The following is a 15,888-nucleotide window of genomic DNA, read 5'->3' as shown; positions in this document are numbered from 1 at the left end:
CATTTTTCCTCATTAATGTACACACAGCACCCCATAGTGACAGAAAGAAACGGAATTGTTGACATTTTTGCAGATTTATTAAAAAAGAAAAACTGAAATATCACACAGCCATAAGTATTCAGACCCTTTGCTGTGACACTCATATTTAACTCTGGTGTTGTCCATTTCTTCTGATCATCCTTGAGATTGTTCTACACCTTCATTGGAGTCCAGCTGTGTTTGATCATACTGATTGGACATGATTAGGAAAGCCACACCCCTGTCTATATAAGACCTTACAGCTCACAGTGCATGTAAGAGCAAATGAGAATCATGAGGTCAAAGGAACTGCCTGAAGAGCTCAGATTTTTTTGGGGCAAGGCACAGATCTGGCCAAGGTTACAAAAATAATTCTGCTGCTCTTAAAGTTCCTAAGAGCACAATGGCCTCCATAATCCTTAAATGGAAAACGTTTGGGACGACCAGAACCCTTCCTAGAGCTGGCCATCCGGCCAAACTAAGCAATCGAGGAGAAAAGAGCCTTGGTGAGAGAGATAAAGAAGAACCCAAAGATCACTGTGGCTGAGCTTCAGAGGTGCAGTCGGGAAATGGGAGAAAGTTCTAGAAAGTCACTGCAGCCCTCCAACAGTCGGGCTTTATGGCAGAGTGGCCCGACAGAAGCCTCTCCTCAGTGCAAGACACATAAAAGCCCGCATGGAGTTTGCTAAAAAACACCTGAAGGACTCCAAGATGGTGAGAAATAAGATTCTCTGGTCGGATGAGACCAAGATAGAAAGTTTTGGCCTTAATTATAAGCAATATGTGTGGAGAAAACCAGGCACTGCTCATCACCTGTGCAATACAGTCCCAACAGTGAAGCATGGTCGTGGCAGCATCATGCTGTGGGGGTGTTTTTCAGCTGCAGGGACAGGGAGACTGGTTGCAATCGAAGGAAAGATAAATGCGGCCAAGTACAGGGATATCCAAGGACGAAAACCTTCTTCAGATTGCTCAGGACCTCAGACTGGGCCGAAGGTTCACCTTCCAACAAGACAATGACCCTAAGCACACAGTTAAAATAACAGGAGTGGCTTCAGAATAACTGTGACTGTTCTTAAATGGCCCAGCCAGAGACTTGACTTAAACCCAATTGAGCATCTCTGGAGAGACCTGAAAACGGCTGTCCACCAATGTTCACCATCCAACCTGACAGAACTGGAGAAGATCTGCACGGAGGAATGGCAGAGGATCCCCAAATCCAGGTGTGAAAAACGTGTTGCATCATTCCCCAAAAGACTGATGGCTGTATTAGCTCGAAAGGGTGCTTTTACTAAATACTGAGCAAACAGTCTGAATACTTATGGCTGTGTGATATTTCAGTATTTCTTTTTTAATAAATCTGCAAAAAGTTCAACAATTCCTTTTTTTCTGTCAATATGGGGTCCTGTGTGTATATAGGGGAGGGGGGGGGGGGGGGGGGGGGACTTAATTGATTTTTAGCAAATGGCTGCAATATAACAAAGAGTGAAAAATTTAAGGATGTCTGAATACTTTCCGTACCCACTGTACATTCACTCAAAGGTTTTCAGTATTAGTAAAATACAAAATTGTTGTACTTGCCTCTGGCTATTTGAGCTCCTCACTCCAAGCTCTACTTGTTTCTACTGAACACTATATATGGTGTTGTTATTTTTCATTTTATCTCACCCATGCACCTTGATCACAAAGGAAACGTGTTTTCTCTGAGTAGAACCTTATCCTCTGCTCCACTCTTCTTCTTCATAAAATGTAATGGATCAGACAATCACTTTCAGACCAGATCTATTCTGGACCATCAATGTGCCAGCAGTCCTCAAACCATCGCCCTCTTACAACCATCAATACTAATAGCATCATCTACAGACAATTATTCCCATCGAAGCGCACGGAACAGCGAACAAATCAAAGCCAAATTGGATTATGAATGTAATGCAGTGTAATGCCCCCTCGAGAGTCAATTGATCACAGAGGAGAGAGTCGTAAATCGTTGATGCCTCGAGGAAACCAAGCAACTCTGTGCACTCACAACTGTCACATTTGGATTCGCATATACTGTATAGTGTTTTTAAAAAAAAAATTTAAATCGCTTCTATACACAAAGCCTGTGACCTCTCATTTTGATTGTAATTCAAAACCATAGTGCCCCACTCTGAAAACAGTTATACTTTTGTTTTACTATTGTTTTATAGTTTATGATCTCCTTCCTAAACATGCCAATTAAGGGTGCAACTTTGAACAGGGTCAATACTTTGTTAAAAAGATATATACAGTATATACTCTTTACATTTGTACTCCCTTGTCTGGCCTTTGACCTCCTGTTATACCCACCAAATTTTTTTTTTCAGAGTAGGTTGTTTTTTATTATTATGATAGGAGTACATTCTTCCATAAAATGAGTCTGTTCAGTTGTGATTAACGATGCTTCTTAATCCTGAATGAATCCGGGGTACTTAAGGTCAGTGTGTATCACACTGAATCTTACTTTAGCTAAAAGAGGATTATAAGTATATGCAATTAGTGCACTGATATGAATACCAGCTAAGTGCTTGTTTCCATAAATGCATGTTAGTCCATTCATCTTTTCTATGATGCATCTATATATAAAAGTCCCATGATGTGACTTCCTACTTGTACTTTTATCGGTGAAGGAATATGTGCGGAATACATTACACTGGGAGAAATAATGGATTTAAATGGACACTGGCTCTAAAACAGATTATGCAGTTCTCTCTCCTCAGTATTTGAGCCTGAAAGAGCCTCATTATAATGCATCCTACATATTTAAGATACTCCAGATGTATTTCCTCAGCCTTCATAAAATGAAGAGAAATGAAACATCAAAAACATTGGTTAGGCAAAACAAAACAAAAAAATAGAAAGAATGGATGCCAGAACAAATAGACTTGGATCATTTACAGTACAGTCTTGCAGCACCACTGAAGTGACTGAGCAGGAAAGAGGGAAATGTTAAATGATACAAATTATTTTTCCTTAATTAATATGATTGATTGCCAGGCATTGATGTTGAGAGGAGAGGGGGAGAAATGTGTGAAAGGAAAGTTTGCACAGACATCATTAGTTTTTCCCCATTTAAAGATTAATCAGAAGAGGCTGGGCTCTTTAATTCTGTCATTTGTATATTTAATGGGCTGCAGCAGAATCTATGGGTGTAATTAGCTAGCTGCCGCACTCTCATTAATACGCCAAGCTCTGATTAATGCCAGCAGAGAGCTAACATGACTGGAGCTATTCAGGTTATGTTGGCTAGATGATTACACACAACCTCGTCCGTTTGCTGAGACAGACAGAGCAGAAACATTTAACAAAATAGGAAACAGTACATACAAATAGTCAAATTGATATCATTAGACACTTTTAAAATCTCATATTGTTAAATATTTTGAAAAGAATTATCTATGATTGTATGATGCAAAAGTACATGCACATATCACAGCATTGCTGTGATAGAAAAGAGTCACACAGTGATGTTTATGAAGGATAGACAACTATGCTAAACATTTCACATGAGCACCCTTCCCTCCTTTTTAATGAAAAGAGTTCATCCTCCCTCCCAATTTGGGGTTCCTTTGGTAAAATGTGAACATAGTAACTGAATCCAGCGCGACGGGCGGTGTAAATCTGCATAGAGGCGGGTTAGACCAGGTTGTTATAATTTTGTAGCTGTGGGCAGCCGGCGTTTTAAAAAACGATTGTTCGTCCATGTGCCCCTCCTCCTCCATAGCCTACCCTCGCTCTGCCGAAACCCCCAGTTTGTCGCAGCGAGTCTTGCGCTTGCACAAAAATCAAAATGAGTCACTTTTGACACTGAACCGCAGCAGCTCTATGAAAATATAGCCCTTAAAATTTAGTAGCACTGTTTCAGCCATTCGGCGGCACGGTGGGCGACTGGTTAGCACAACTGCCTCACAGTTCTGAGGACTGGGGTTCAAATCCCGGCCCTGCCTGTGTGGTGTTTGCATGTTCTCCCCGTGCCTGCGTGGGTTTTCTCCGGGCATTCCGGTTTCCAATCACATCCCAAAAACATGTCTGGTAGGTTGATTGAGGACTCTAAATTGCCCTGAGGTGTGAATGTGTGCGTGAATGGTTGTTTGTTTATATATACCCTGCGATTGGCTGGCGACCAGTTAAGGGTGTGCCCTGCCTCTCGTCCCGGCACTGAGGTCACTCTCACATGGTTGGATGTGAAGCAATTTGGTTTACTTGGATTTTTTTACTGTTTGAAAAACAAAACAAACTGATTGCGACCAGAGAAAGTGAACTACAGTTTAGGTAAAAATATGTCACTCCCGGATACTTTTGACTAAATGACTGTAAGTCTTTTCCAATTAGCCGAATCCCTGTCGAAAATACTTCAGCTGATTTTGTGTGTGTGTGTGTGTGTGTTGCAGACTCCTGTCATGATGCATGCTCAGGTCTGTTTGTTGATGGCTCCAAAGTGGTTGTCAGCATGAAGTAGCACAAGTCCTGGGGGGAAATCCCAGGGTAGTAATGCTGAGCACGAGCAGAGTGTTACTTAGCTGCTGTACATTTGGACCAAACACCTTCCTAAGCAAGTGTTGACATTCTGTCCCTCCCTGTCAAGTTGTTACACACAGCAAAATTTTAAATCTAATAATTTTAAACTATCCTCCATTATTCACAGAATTAATCCATTGTCATTTCTGTGAAAATTATTTTTCTATTGTAGCGTCTCTTTAATTAAGACAAAGAACGGTTACTGTCGGTCATAACCACACCAAAAAAAACATCAAACAGATTGTCCTCTCAACCAAACCTACATTGCGGCATTGTGTTTGGAAGTTCCGACTGCACACACTGTAATCACTCGCTCCGCTCCCAGCGCCCGACTCGCTTTCCCAATCACAAATCTATCAGCTGTTCAGATTTGTGATTGACTGTCATCGGGAATAGAAGAATAAATAAGATGATGGTACTCATGTCTGCTATGGCTACTTTGGCTCACAATATTTTCACCAAACTAGGACTGAACACAGCATCAAACCCAGTGGAATCTGTAATAACAGTTTAGCGGAACATTGCTTGACAGCCAGTTCGTGTTGTCACTTTGAAGATCCAATGGTCAGTAAGTACTGATGTGGTAGCCATTCTAGAGCCAATTGCTATGTTGCTCGGATCCAGCAGCCAACAAAACAATGGTGTTTCCCACCAGCACAAGCCACCACAGCAGCGAAGGCCCCATTGATGTTACTCCTGTACTTTGCTGTGCAGTCAAATGGTCATTGTTTTACCCCAGGCTACACCACTATAGTAATTCTGTTGTTTACGTGTATGTACAGGTACTGTACTTAGAGGATCTGTGTCCCTAGCTGTAAGTTGTTGATTGTGTTTTTAAAGTTGCAAAAATGTTTGAAGGAACGTCAATTACTCTTGGAAATTGGCTATTTGCGGTCAGGCTCAGTACCCGGTTCCGCAGAAACAAATATATTGTTGATTTTTTTTTCTTCTTTTTTCTTATGCAATGTTTTCAATGTCAATCAAAACCGAGCATTACAGTATTATCTTTGTTAAGGCAGATTTTTTGATGCAGTAATGGATCTCATTAGACTGAGCAGGTGTACCTAATGAAGTGTCTGCTGTGCGTATACGATGCTGTGTAATGTTTATTAAAATCTATTTTTTTTTATCAGGAAACAAAAACAAGATACATAAATGTTGATGGGGAGTGTAGTGCAAGAGTTTAAAATAAAAATTGAAATGCATAAAATAATCAATATAAATGGCAGGCAACACAGAAAAGCTAAAGAGGTCAAGAAGAAGAAGAGAAGGAAGGTTGAAAGCAAGGGGAAGACAAAAAATAGTCATGGAGAAGGTTAAAGGGGGATAATGTAATGTCAGGCATCTGTCATGACTTCACTCTTCTTTGCACTGACAAGGCCACCAATGTAAATGACACATGCCTGCTTGATGTACACAACACGTCCAAATGCAAGGAATTGTTGATCATGTCTTCAATGCATATTGTGCACTCTATATACATGTGGTTATAAAACATTCAGGAGAGACAATAGCAAGACTATTTTCATAAGTGTGAAAGTAAACAATGGAATTCTGTATTCTTTGTTGTCGAGGTTGCTGTTGTTTTATTATTCTATTTATTTTTATTTTTTATTTTTATTTTCACACACGGTTTGCATGTTGAGGGGACAGATGCACGGAGTGGGGATCTTCTCTTGTTCCTGTGTTTGCTGGTCTGGTGTCTGTGGGGGCGGAGCCTTTTTTCACTCCTTCCTGATCTCGAGGGTGGGGGGAACCACTGGGGCGACTTCCTGGGGAGTATTCGTGGTGGGATGGTGACTCGCCCATGTTCCGTGGGTGCTGGAGCGGTGCCAGGGTCCCCTGCTCTGGCTACTGGTGGGCGCGGTGGGGCCCCCCTGTCGTTCCTCGGGCCTGCTTCCTCCTCTCCGTTCCTTGTGTCCCGCTGCGGTCGCCTCTTCCTCTTCCCATGGGTGAGCCAGGTGGTCCCCTGCGGGCTGTGGGGCCTGCTGTGGGGTTTTTGTCCCTGCCTGGTTTGGGGGGGGGTTCCACCTCCCACACTCGGTAGTGGGTGCTAGCAGGAATGGTGGGGCCCGGGGTCAGTGCTGCGGGTCTGGGTGGGGTAGCCCTCTTCATTGGTGTTTGTCTGGGCCTAATGGGTCCGACCTGCAGGAGCCATGCCTCTTAATCAGTCACTTAGCACACACTCATACCATATTTTTCTCAGTAATCACATCTGGGCGCATATACATATCAAAGGGTTCTTGGGGGACTGGTATGGGATTGGGAGGGTGTGGGCTTCAGCACGTCTGTGCTGTTTCCCGTTCCGTGCACCCTGTCCCTCCGCCCTGCCTGCCCCCCTGGATTTTAAATGCATCACACACACTGCCCACGTTTGAATGCAGTACATACACCCATCTGGGGGGGCGGTGGGTCGTGGGTGGGGGGGATTTGGCTGTGCCTGGCAGCCCAGCACCCCACCCCTCTATCGGCGAACTGACCTCTCCAGATTTTAATGCACCACACCACTCGGGGGGCACTGATGCACGGGGTAGGGGCAATGACTGACAGTCGGGGACCTGGCAGTCATAGTAACAGGGGGGAGGTGGGTTCTCACTTAGTTGCATGGCGGTGCTCCTGAGTCCAGCCCCCCCCCCACCCCCGGGCTGGATGACTGCTTGGCGTTGGGGCTCCCCTCTCATGGCCTGCGGCCGATCCCTGGGTTCCCCCCCCCTCCCCCCCCTTTATCATTCCCTTGTCGGGTGCCCCTATCTGCTGTCCTTTCCAACAAACAAAGGACACTCTCCCGCCCTCGGGCTGGGCGGGGACTGGCTGCATCGCGGGCCCTGCGGGTTGGGGGGGCGTCTTGCTCTCCTGGGGTTGGAGGGGAGTTGGGGTGGCGGGGTGGGGGGGTTGTCTCGGGGGGTGGCATTGGGTCCCTGCAGTCCCCACTGGGTGGCTAGTTGTCGGGGTGCCTCGGTGTCCCGTCTACCGCCTGCTCCCGGGTGGACCCCTGGGCCTGATCCAGCCCCTCGATTGATTGGGTGGGGTCCTCACCCTCCGTGGTGCGGGCACAGAAATTACAGGACACTTCTGTCAGTCTTTGTGCATGTAAAACTGTGTCAATTCACTTGCATGTGTCCGCAGGCACACACCCCTGGGACTCTTTCACCGGGTGTGGCGCCACAGACTTATTGCGACAAATAACTCATGAATATGCAAATTGCTTGTGATTCCCCTCATTCATACTCTCATCCTGTAGAATTTTATAATTTCCATAGTTAATCCCACCACACTTCAGTTGTACAGCCGGGTTCACGACCTGTGTCTTGCATGCTTCTTCTCCTGTCCTTGTCCTGTTCAATCTTGTCCTGCCCTTCCCTCACAGGGTGTAGCACTACAGTCCCATGCAACACTCATATTCAATGTTTCATTGTTGTCGATAATGTAATGACTTACTTCTCTCATCCTGTTTACAATTACTGCTTTGTCTTTTGTCTTTGTTTCTCTCTCCCCTCGAGAAACTTTGTTCTGTTCGACTGATCGACTCTGATTCTCAATAAACTTCAATTATAATACTAAGAAACCACAGAGGAAGCTTAAAAACACCACTGTGACACAGTAAAACTGTTCCGGCATAAAATGAATACAGAGCTTCCATTCTGCTTGACCTAACAGCCGAACAGGACAAAAAAAATAATAAAAATAAAATAATAATAAAACAAGACAAACAAGAACATCACATAGTCAGCATAAAAACAATTTTATCTTTGAGTGCAGTAAAAATGGCCACTCCGAATGTTCTTGAAAGGCACATTATATTTAACATGCTAGGGAAAAGTATGTTTGTTGTCCTGTATAAATAACATCTCGTTGGCAAATGCATTTCAATATTGTGTGCTGTACACTAGCTAATCGCAACAATAGGCCCAAAATAATAGCTTTTGAAAAAACACAAAAATTAGGTACAGCGTCACAACCTAATGAAATCAATACAAAGGTTGCATAAAAAATACACCTTTAAAATAATATCGATATTAGGTTTCATTTGATGGTGTCAGAGAGGTATTTGTATAAAAATATGTTTATTATTGTGATTGCAGTTCGCAGTGATATAAAACTGCACTACCTAACACTGTGGCCAGTGAGAGTATGTTCCTTTTCAGAAAAGTGTTCAAAGAATCTATCTGAAAATGGTTAATCTGCATTCATCTTGATGTGTCCATGTAACTGTTTGACTGTGCCGCATGTTAAGTGAAGTCACTCTTAATTATTTTGCTAACAGTGGCTCCTGGTGAACTCTGGACTTTTTGCATTCAACTCTTCAGATCTTCCCACACTTCCGTTCCCTACAGAGAGAGACGTTTGTAGATGCACCCATGAAACTGTAGCTCTGGTAGTGGATTAACATTCAATCTCAGATCCAACAGAACATGACAGCACACCATGCCGGAGGAATTATTGTGTGTCTGTGTGTCAAACAGAAGAACCATTACTTTTTACTGAAGAAGTTTTGTGTATTAAGGAGGAACTGTACATTTTCCAAATTCACAAAATTTGTGTTGGGGTGCCATCAATGATCTACTCAACAAATAGGAATGAGAGACACATGTTGAAGTCTTATCACATTTTGCACATGCTTATTACAGTAGCACATAGCAAAGCAACATTGTAGAGAACTACAGAGGAAACTCTAAAGTCGAAAGCCCCTGAAGTCATACAATTAAGACGAGCAGCGACCCTACTCTTGAGTAAGTGGAAACACCAAACAGATGAAGTTTCTTCTAAAGCAAATGGGAAGTTGTTGTTGACTTTCACTTTCTGGACAAGCACTGTGAAGGGAAGGATGGGGATGAAAAGCAATGTGATGCATTTGAGGTTGGGCGGAGGTGCCAAATATCTTTGGAGGATTTCGGTTTTACAGATAAAAGCAAGAGATTACAAGTAAGATCTGTTAAAATAGTGGTATCAAGTCCGTCCTCTGAGGCTCGTCCTCTGAGCTTCATGTTTTCCCAAAGTATCTTAGTGGTAAGATTATCCTTGACAGTTGGCTTATAGGGAAAATGAAGCTCAGCGTTATAGTATAATTGGGATATCATGAACTTGATGGAGATGTAGAAGAAGACAAGAAATATCAATGAATGAGTTTGTTGGAGGGGGCCGGGGGTACTCTAATAGAGAATGTTGTTCGATAGTCTTAATCTAAAAGTTGTAACTCACTTTTAAACTTCTAAAAACCTTTTTATACAGCATTGTTTTGACGTCTCGTGGTTTAAGTCATACATAATTTTTGTAGTAGATTTTAAATTTACTGTTCTGTCACAAAACTCTCACTGTTTTCATCTTACGTTGCTTCAGGTGTTGAATTGAGTTTCAAGACTCACTCTCCAGATGGGTTGCTGGTCTGTGCCCTGTCTCCTGGAAATCAGGAAGAATTTCTGGCTATCCAGATAAAAAACGGACGTCCCTACTTTTTGTTTGACCCTCAGGTATGGACACTTTATTTTTTTTTACACACACCATCAAGAATATGCCAATAAGAGGGAACCATGGTGTCATTCAAACATCAGTGTGTATGTATAATTGCCATGCTATGGATTTATTTGGTTCAGCTGCATAATTAATAATAATACAATAAATTAACCATTCTTCCTTTTCAGAAAGAGAAGCTAACGCTGTGGAGAGGTGTTATTATGTGATTATTATTATGGTTGTAATTTGCGCTAGAACTACACTCCATTATGTCAGAGTTTCTAATGTTTTGGTTACCGTATGTACCTGCATAGCAAATCTTATTAGAAACAGCTGTCCAAATTATTCACCACTGAAAACTAGTCATATACTGAAAGCAATTTTTCATAGTTTAAAATCTAACTCTGCTCACTTGACATACTTGCTCACCTTCAGCAGTCCTTTTTTAACTGATCCACTCTACACTCCTCTTCTGTCTGTCTGTCTGTCTTTTCTTCTCTCGCCAGCTCTCATCTTATAAATGTGATCTGTAGCCCGCTCATTGCGTTCTGTCAAGGAGATGGACCGAGAGGGAGGGGGGGTTGGGGGGGGGGGGGGGGGTACTTTAAAAGTGTGTCAACGTTTGAATTGGACTGCAATTAACTCATTCCCTGCAGTCACCACGCGTGAATACCAATTGCAAGCTAATTAAGCTTTGCACCCTTGCTTTTGCGCGCAGACACACACACACATACAGCCGCTTTTCCCTTATCCATCCTTACAGACACATGTAGAGGGGTTGAAAAGTCAATGACTTGGATGATGAAAGCAATGATAGCAGACGATTGCACATATTTCCATGCGGTGACCATTTAATTAGGCTCTGAAACAAAAACAAGCATACAGGACATACAGTATATCCCTTCCTCATCAGTATCCATGCAATACTTGTAACCAAATGTCTCAATCAAAATGCAGCCAACATATTAGTTATATGCTGTATGCATGATTAGTGTGTGTGACTTCTGTGACTCGGCTGACTCTTTTATTTAGGCTAGTTCAGGATAATTAACAGTGGGAGTAGTGTCACGGTTTATTGGTGTTCCCCTAGATACATTCAGCCTGGCCCATTACTTCTCCCTATTAGCCTGTTGCGCTAGCCTAATGGGATTACAAGTGCACGGGGTGTAATTTAGCATGCAGGCTAATGATATGCTTATGAAGTGCCTACATGACAAACGTGGCATGCTCCAAAGTATGAAATACCTGTTTACTGCATGTGCATTTACACAAACACCCACTGACCTTACATTTTGGCTAACTACGCTTTATTGGTCTAGAAATGTACTGCAGACAGAAAAGTTTGTCAGTTGTCATCATCAACTCCATTTAGCAAAAGCAATACAGTAACCCGTTACAGGGTGAAGACAATCCTTTTTGTTTGTATTTCAAAATTTAAATAATCAAACTGTCACCATAATAAAATCTCAATTAACTGTACAAGCAAGGTTTTAGTTAGCCTATTTAAACCGTGTTCCTTAACTGTCATGCAAGTGTAAAAATAAATTGATAATGAAGCCAGAGCATTTAAAAATGGGTTAACTGCTATATTATAAAATTTGAAACAGTCAATTGTGCTGCCACAATAACTGATGATGCGCCTGCATGAGATGTAAGTGTCCGGGAGGTGATTCGCTTTACATTACCCCCACCCCCCCCACACCCTACATACCAGAGTAAGTATTGATGACTTGACCTCTATCAGATTTAGCGTAAATATATTTCCAAAATCAGGATGTAGTAATGTCACAGTTTTTGTAAAATGTGCCTTAAAGGTTCAGTTCCTGGAATTTAAAGACCTTAACAAGTGAATTGAGAGCCTTACAATATTAAGACTGCTAATATGTGTGATCCAGCGATCACCACATCAAATGGAAATACGTGCTTTGGTGAGCAAATTAACACCAATTTCAGTGTGTTACATATCTGCAGGTGTTCATTTTGATTTCCTCAAAAGTCTTTCAAAATGATGGTTTTTGAAGTTCCAAGCTTTTATTCAGTGTCAGTTGTTGGTTATGATTAAAACCGTGTGAATGACACTATTTATCCTTCTACTGTCTGTTTTCACACTAATATTTTAGCATACTTTGAACCTTAACATAACAATCACACAGTGCTTGGCCTGCAGGATAGTTAATGCTTGTAATGACTTACTCAAGGGCACCAATAGTGAGAGGTGTTTAGCATTTTTGGAGTATTTAATTGGCATGAATTTGGTCCGGTTATGTGTCCCATTAAAAGAGTGAGGGTGAGGCAGAGCACCTTTTACCCTGCTGTCTTGTTAAGAAGAGCCATCTAGTGTTGGTTGTAAAGATGCCAGAGGCTGATATACTTTGGCATTCATACATTTATTGATCCCTTCATTAAATCTTCATCACTGTTTGTGTCGATCTGTGTGCTGTCAGAGCGTTTTTTGTGAGTGTTTACCAATCTGGCACTCATGTTTTACTACATGTCTCTAACTTGCTAAAAGCTGATCACAACAATGATGTCTGCCTTTAATAGAGAAACCCCTCTTCAGCCGCGCTGGAGTGTGCTTTTGGTGACTTTACACGAATGACCATTGATTGCAAGTGCCTAACACTGGTTACGCAAGAGATGGAAGCCCTTAATTTAGTCCAGTCTGGAATTTTGATTATCACAACAATCACCACCGTGCAAACTCATATTTGATTATGGCTGACTTTCTGTGTGGATAATGAGCAAAGCAGCCATCTAACAGCTAGACTACTGATTTGACTCCTCGTTTCCCCGTTGAAGCGACTACAGTATACAGTTTTCTTTTCAGCTTCTTATTGAAGAAGCTGGAGTACACAATGTTATTTTTTTAATCTTTTGTGCTTTTTGTAGGGCTCAGTGGTGACTGTGAGTGCACAAGGGGATGGGGGGCGCCACTACAACGATGGAAAATGGCACCACATCATAGCAACAAGGCGAGGGGCCGTGGGAACAATCGTTGTGAACAATCAATACAGAGGTAACTCATTCATACGGACTGCTGCATGTATCGCCTGTTTGTGTGGCTGTGTAAGTGTTAATGCAGGTGTTTTTAAATGAAAGTGTGTGAATGTAAATAGCGTAGGATATAGAAGTAATTGTGCGTGTCTGCTTCATTGTGTGTAAATTTCCCAGTTGTTGAGGTATTGACCAGGTTAATCCCAGCTACTCTTTGAGGAACCTGGGGAGGAAACTACTGCTTTACACACATGCATGCACGCACACGTCTGTGTCGGTTTCACATTTTTCACTGGTATGTTACTGCTTGTTAATAACAATTTTGCCAATAGCATTTTACCACTTTAATCTGAATGGTTTTTATTTAAGAAATTAAAAGTCCCCCTTTAATGAGAGCTGGAAATTCTATCGCAATTTGCGCTACAATATTACCACCATATATTGCCAACTACTGTACACAAATATCACAATCCAGTGATAACTCTTTGATTCATCACAATATCTCTGTAATTCGAAAACGTTTTAAAAATTAGCCTTGCACACCAATTTTCATAGTGTAATATTGACATTTGATGCATGTGTATCACTGCTGTATCATAAGAAAAAAACTACATGATACATTGTGACATCCATATTTTGTCCCATCGCAGATACCTTCAATGCCCTTTTAATCATGTCAAACATGCTGCTCTCATTGTATTTGTTGCTCTTGCACCTCAATAACCACCCCCCACCCATCCAAAAAGAATATTCATACCCTCACACCCACAAACATGTTCTACCATACCTAGGAAGTTCTTCAGCCTTCAGTGGCAGCACTATAATTGGTGAGAATACAGGAGTGTTCATTGGAGGACTGCCGGAAGATTTAACTCTGCGACGGACAGATTCAGGTGAGTAAAATACAATTCTTTCTCTAAATATAAATACAAATATCCTGGCATACATTGGCATTTTTTGGCATAATTAGTTTTTTACAATTTTTTTTAATTTATTTTAATTTTTTTAAGTATGTCCTTTGAAGCATCTGGTCATTCTAAGACTAAGGCCTGAATTGCATCTTAACTGCATGTTGAACTTTGGCTGCATATTTTAGGCATAGAACCCACTGCGTGAAAACATTTTAAAAGTGACAGGTAAAGTTTTTTTAAATTCTTGTCGACGTCCACCAGGGGTTGCCCGACTGATGCGACAGGGTTTCTCTGGTTGCCTGAGAGACGTGCGTTTCAAGATGACTGACAGCCCCTCGGATGAGTGGAGATCTCTGGACTGGACAAAAGCCACAAATAAAATATCAGCCTGTGAAAGCTGGGAGGGATGCCCGATTCATACTGTGGATGGAGCCCATTTTCTGGGTCATGGTAGGACAATGTTGATTGTTGTTGACAATAGTGGTGCAGATTTCTAGCTTGAGTGATGTTATCGTAGCATCCTTTTAGTTCTTGCTGAAGCAAAGATTTATAGTACAGTAGTATATGAAGTGGGGATATCAATCAGGTTTAATCCACCACCGGTTTTGGATCAGATCCATTAGATCAGGGGTGTCAAACTAATTTTTGTCCCGGGCCTCATCGTAGTTATGACTTCCCCCGGAGGGCCACTACAACTCTGAACCCATATAAATGAAAGATTACCTCGTATACTTTAATTACATACAGTATACACAACACATTGATGAATAGCCAGTTTTGAAATCAGAAGCCTATAAAAACATGTTTTTCAACTATTACATTTCCTTTCAAAGGGGGATTGGTAACAAAAAAAATGCTTGCAAGTATCTCAATGGTATTACACCAGAACACAATGAGCAATTTTTATTTGCTTTCACGGGCCACATAGAATGATGTGGCGGGCCGGATCTGGCCCCCGGGCCACCAGTTTGACACATGTGCATTAGATGATTATTTAGTGGAGCAACTAATGTTTCCTTGCTATACCATCTTGTGTTTAGGTTACCTGGAGTTAAACAGAGATGTGTTTCGTGGAGGACAGGACTTTGACATCTCAATGGAGTTTAGAACAGACCAACTCAATGCACTTTTGCTCTTTACATACAACACACAGACTGATGATTATATGCTGGTAGGATATGCCTCATTGAAATATTACTTTAAATAGATCAGATATCATTTGTAATGCTCAACATTGTGATATTTTTTTCTGTTGATGTGTCATTTTAGGTGGAGCTGAAGGGTGGCCTCCTGTCAGTCCTTCTCTCCACCGGAGGTCACGTGACTGATCTTAGCATGTGGGTGGGGCTTAGCTACTGTGATGGAGACTGGAAGCAGCTTTCACTGGCAAAACACAGCGCACTCATCTCGGCTGCTCTCGATGACTGGGCAGAGGAGACGAGGGGAGCAGGAGCAGCAGGGAGGCTTAGCGTTGACTCACCATTATACCTGGGTGGGGTGCCTACTCAACTCACACACACTGCTCTGGACATCCACAGTCTCAGACACGGTGAGATATATGTATGCACCAAAGGATCAGACAAATTAGATCATTTCATTATATATTGGGGTCTCTTTAAGGGTGTGGTGTTCAAACTTATCATTCATTTTTCAGGTTATACAAGTGGGACTCACCGGACACATAAGGGAGACCTGCAGAATGTACTGATATCCAATAAAAGAGCTGTGTCAAAAAATACAAAATGATAATGTTCAAAAAAGCATTAATTTATCAATAGAGTGGTGCCTTGAGATACGAGTAACCCAACTGTTGAGTTTTTCGAGATATGAGCTGTTCTGCCAGTTTTTGCTTTAACTTATGAGTCCAAACTTGAGATTCAAGCACTGTATGGTGCCAGCAAACTCTACTCACTTAACACTGAGCCTCAGTTTGGCAGATAGTGAACAATTCTTCAAAAACGAGGCTTCAAGCTGTTTA

The 15,888-nt window shown here is 42.0% G+C and overlaps 1 protein-coding gene across 5 annotated transcripts in view; it reads left to right on the top strand.

Moving 5' to 3' along the window:
* The window catches only part of ush2a (Usher syndrome 2A (autosomal recessive, mild)), a 249,264-nt gene that overhangs the window by 85,115 nt on the left and 148,261 nt on the right, over positions 1 to 15,888 (top strand). For all 5 annotated transcript variants that reach the window (XR_009787447.1, XM_061765858.1, XM_061765857.1 and 2 more), the window contains 6 exons: positions 9,892 to 10,022; positions 12,895 to 13,021; positions 13,791 to 13,892; positions 14,172 to 14,360; positions 14,951 to 15,081; positions 15,180 to 15,459. Coding sequence is in view for 4 of the 5 variants with exons in the window: in XM_061765858.1 (XP_061621842.1) it covers positions 9,892 to 10,022; positions 12,895 to 13,021; positions 13,791 to 13,892; positions 14,172 to 14,360; positions 14,951 to 15,081; positions 15,180 to 15,459 (960 nt within the window). In the remaining variant the exon portion in view is untranslated. The remainder of the gene's footprint in view (positions 1 to 9,891; positions 10,023 to 12,894; positions 13,022 to 13,790; positions 13,893 to 14,171; positions 14,361 to 14,950; positions 15,082 to 15,179; positions 15,460 to 15,888) is intronic.

Source organism: Phyllopteryx taeniolatus, chromosome 2 (assembly GCF_024500385.1).
Source record: "Phyllopteryx taeniolatus isolate TA_2022b chromosome 2, UOR_Ptae_1.2, whole genome shotgun sequence".
Classification (NCBI taxonomy): domain Eukaryota; kingdom Metazoa; phylum Chordata; class Actinopteri; order Syngnathiformes; family Syngnathidae; genus Phyllopteryx; species Phyllopteryx taeniolatus.
This window is presented reverse-complemented; position numbering and strand designations above follow the sequence as displayed.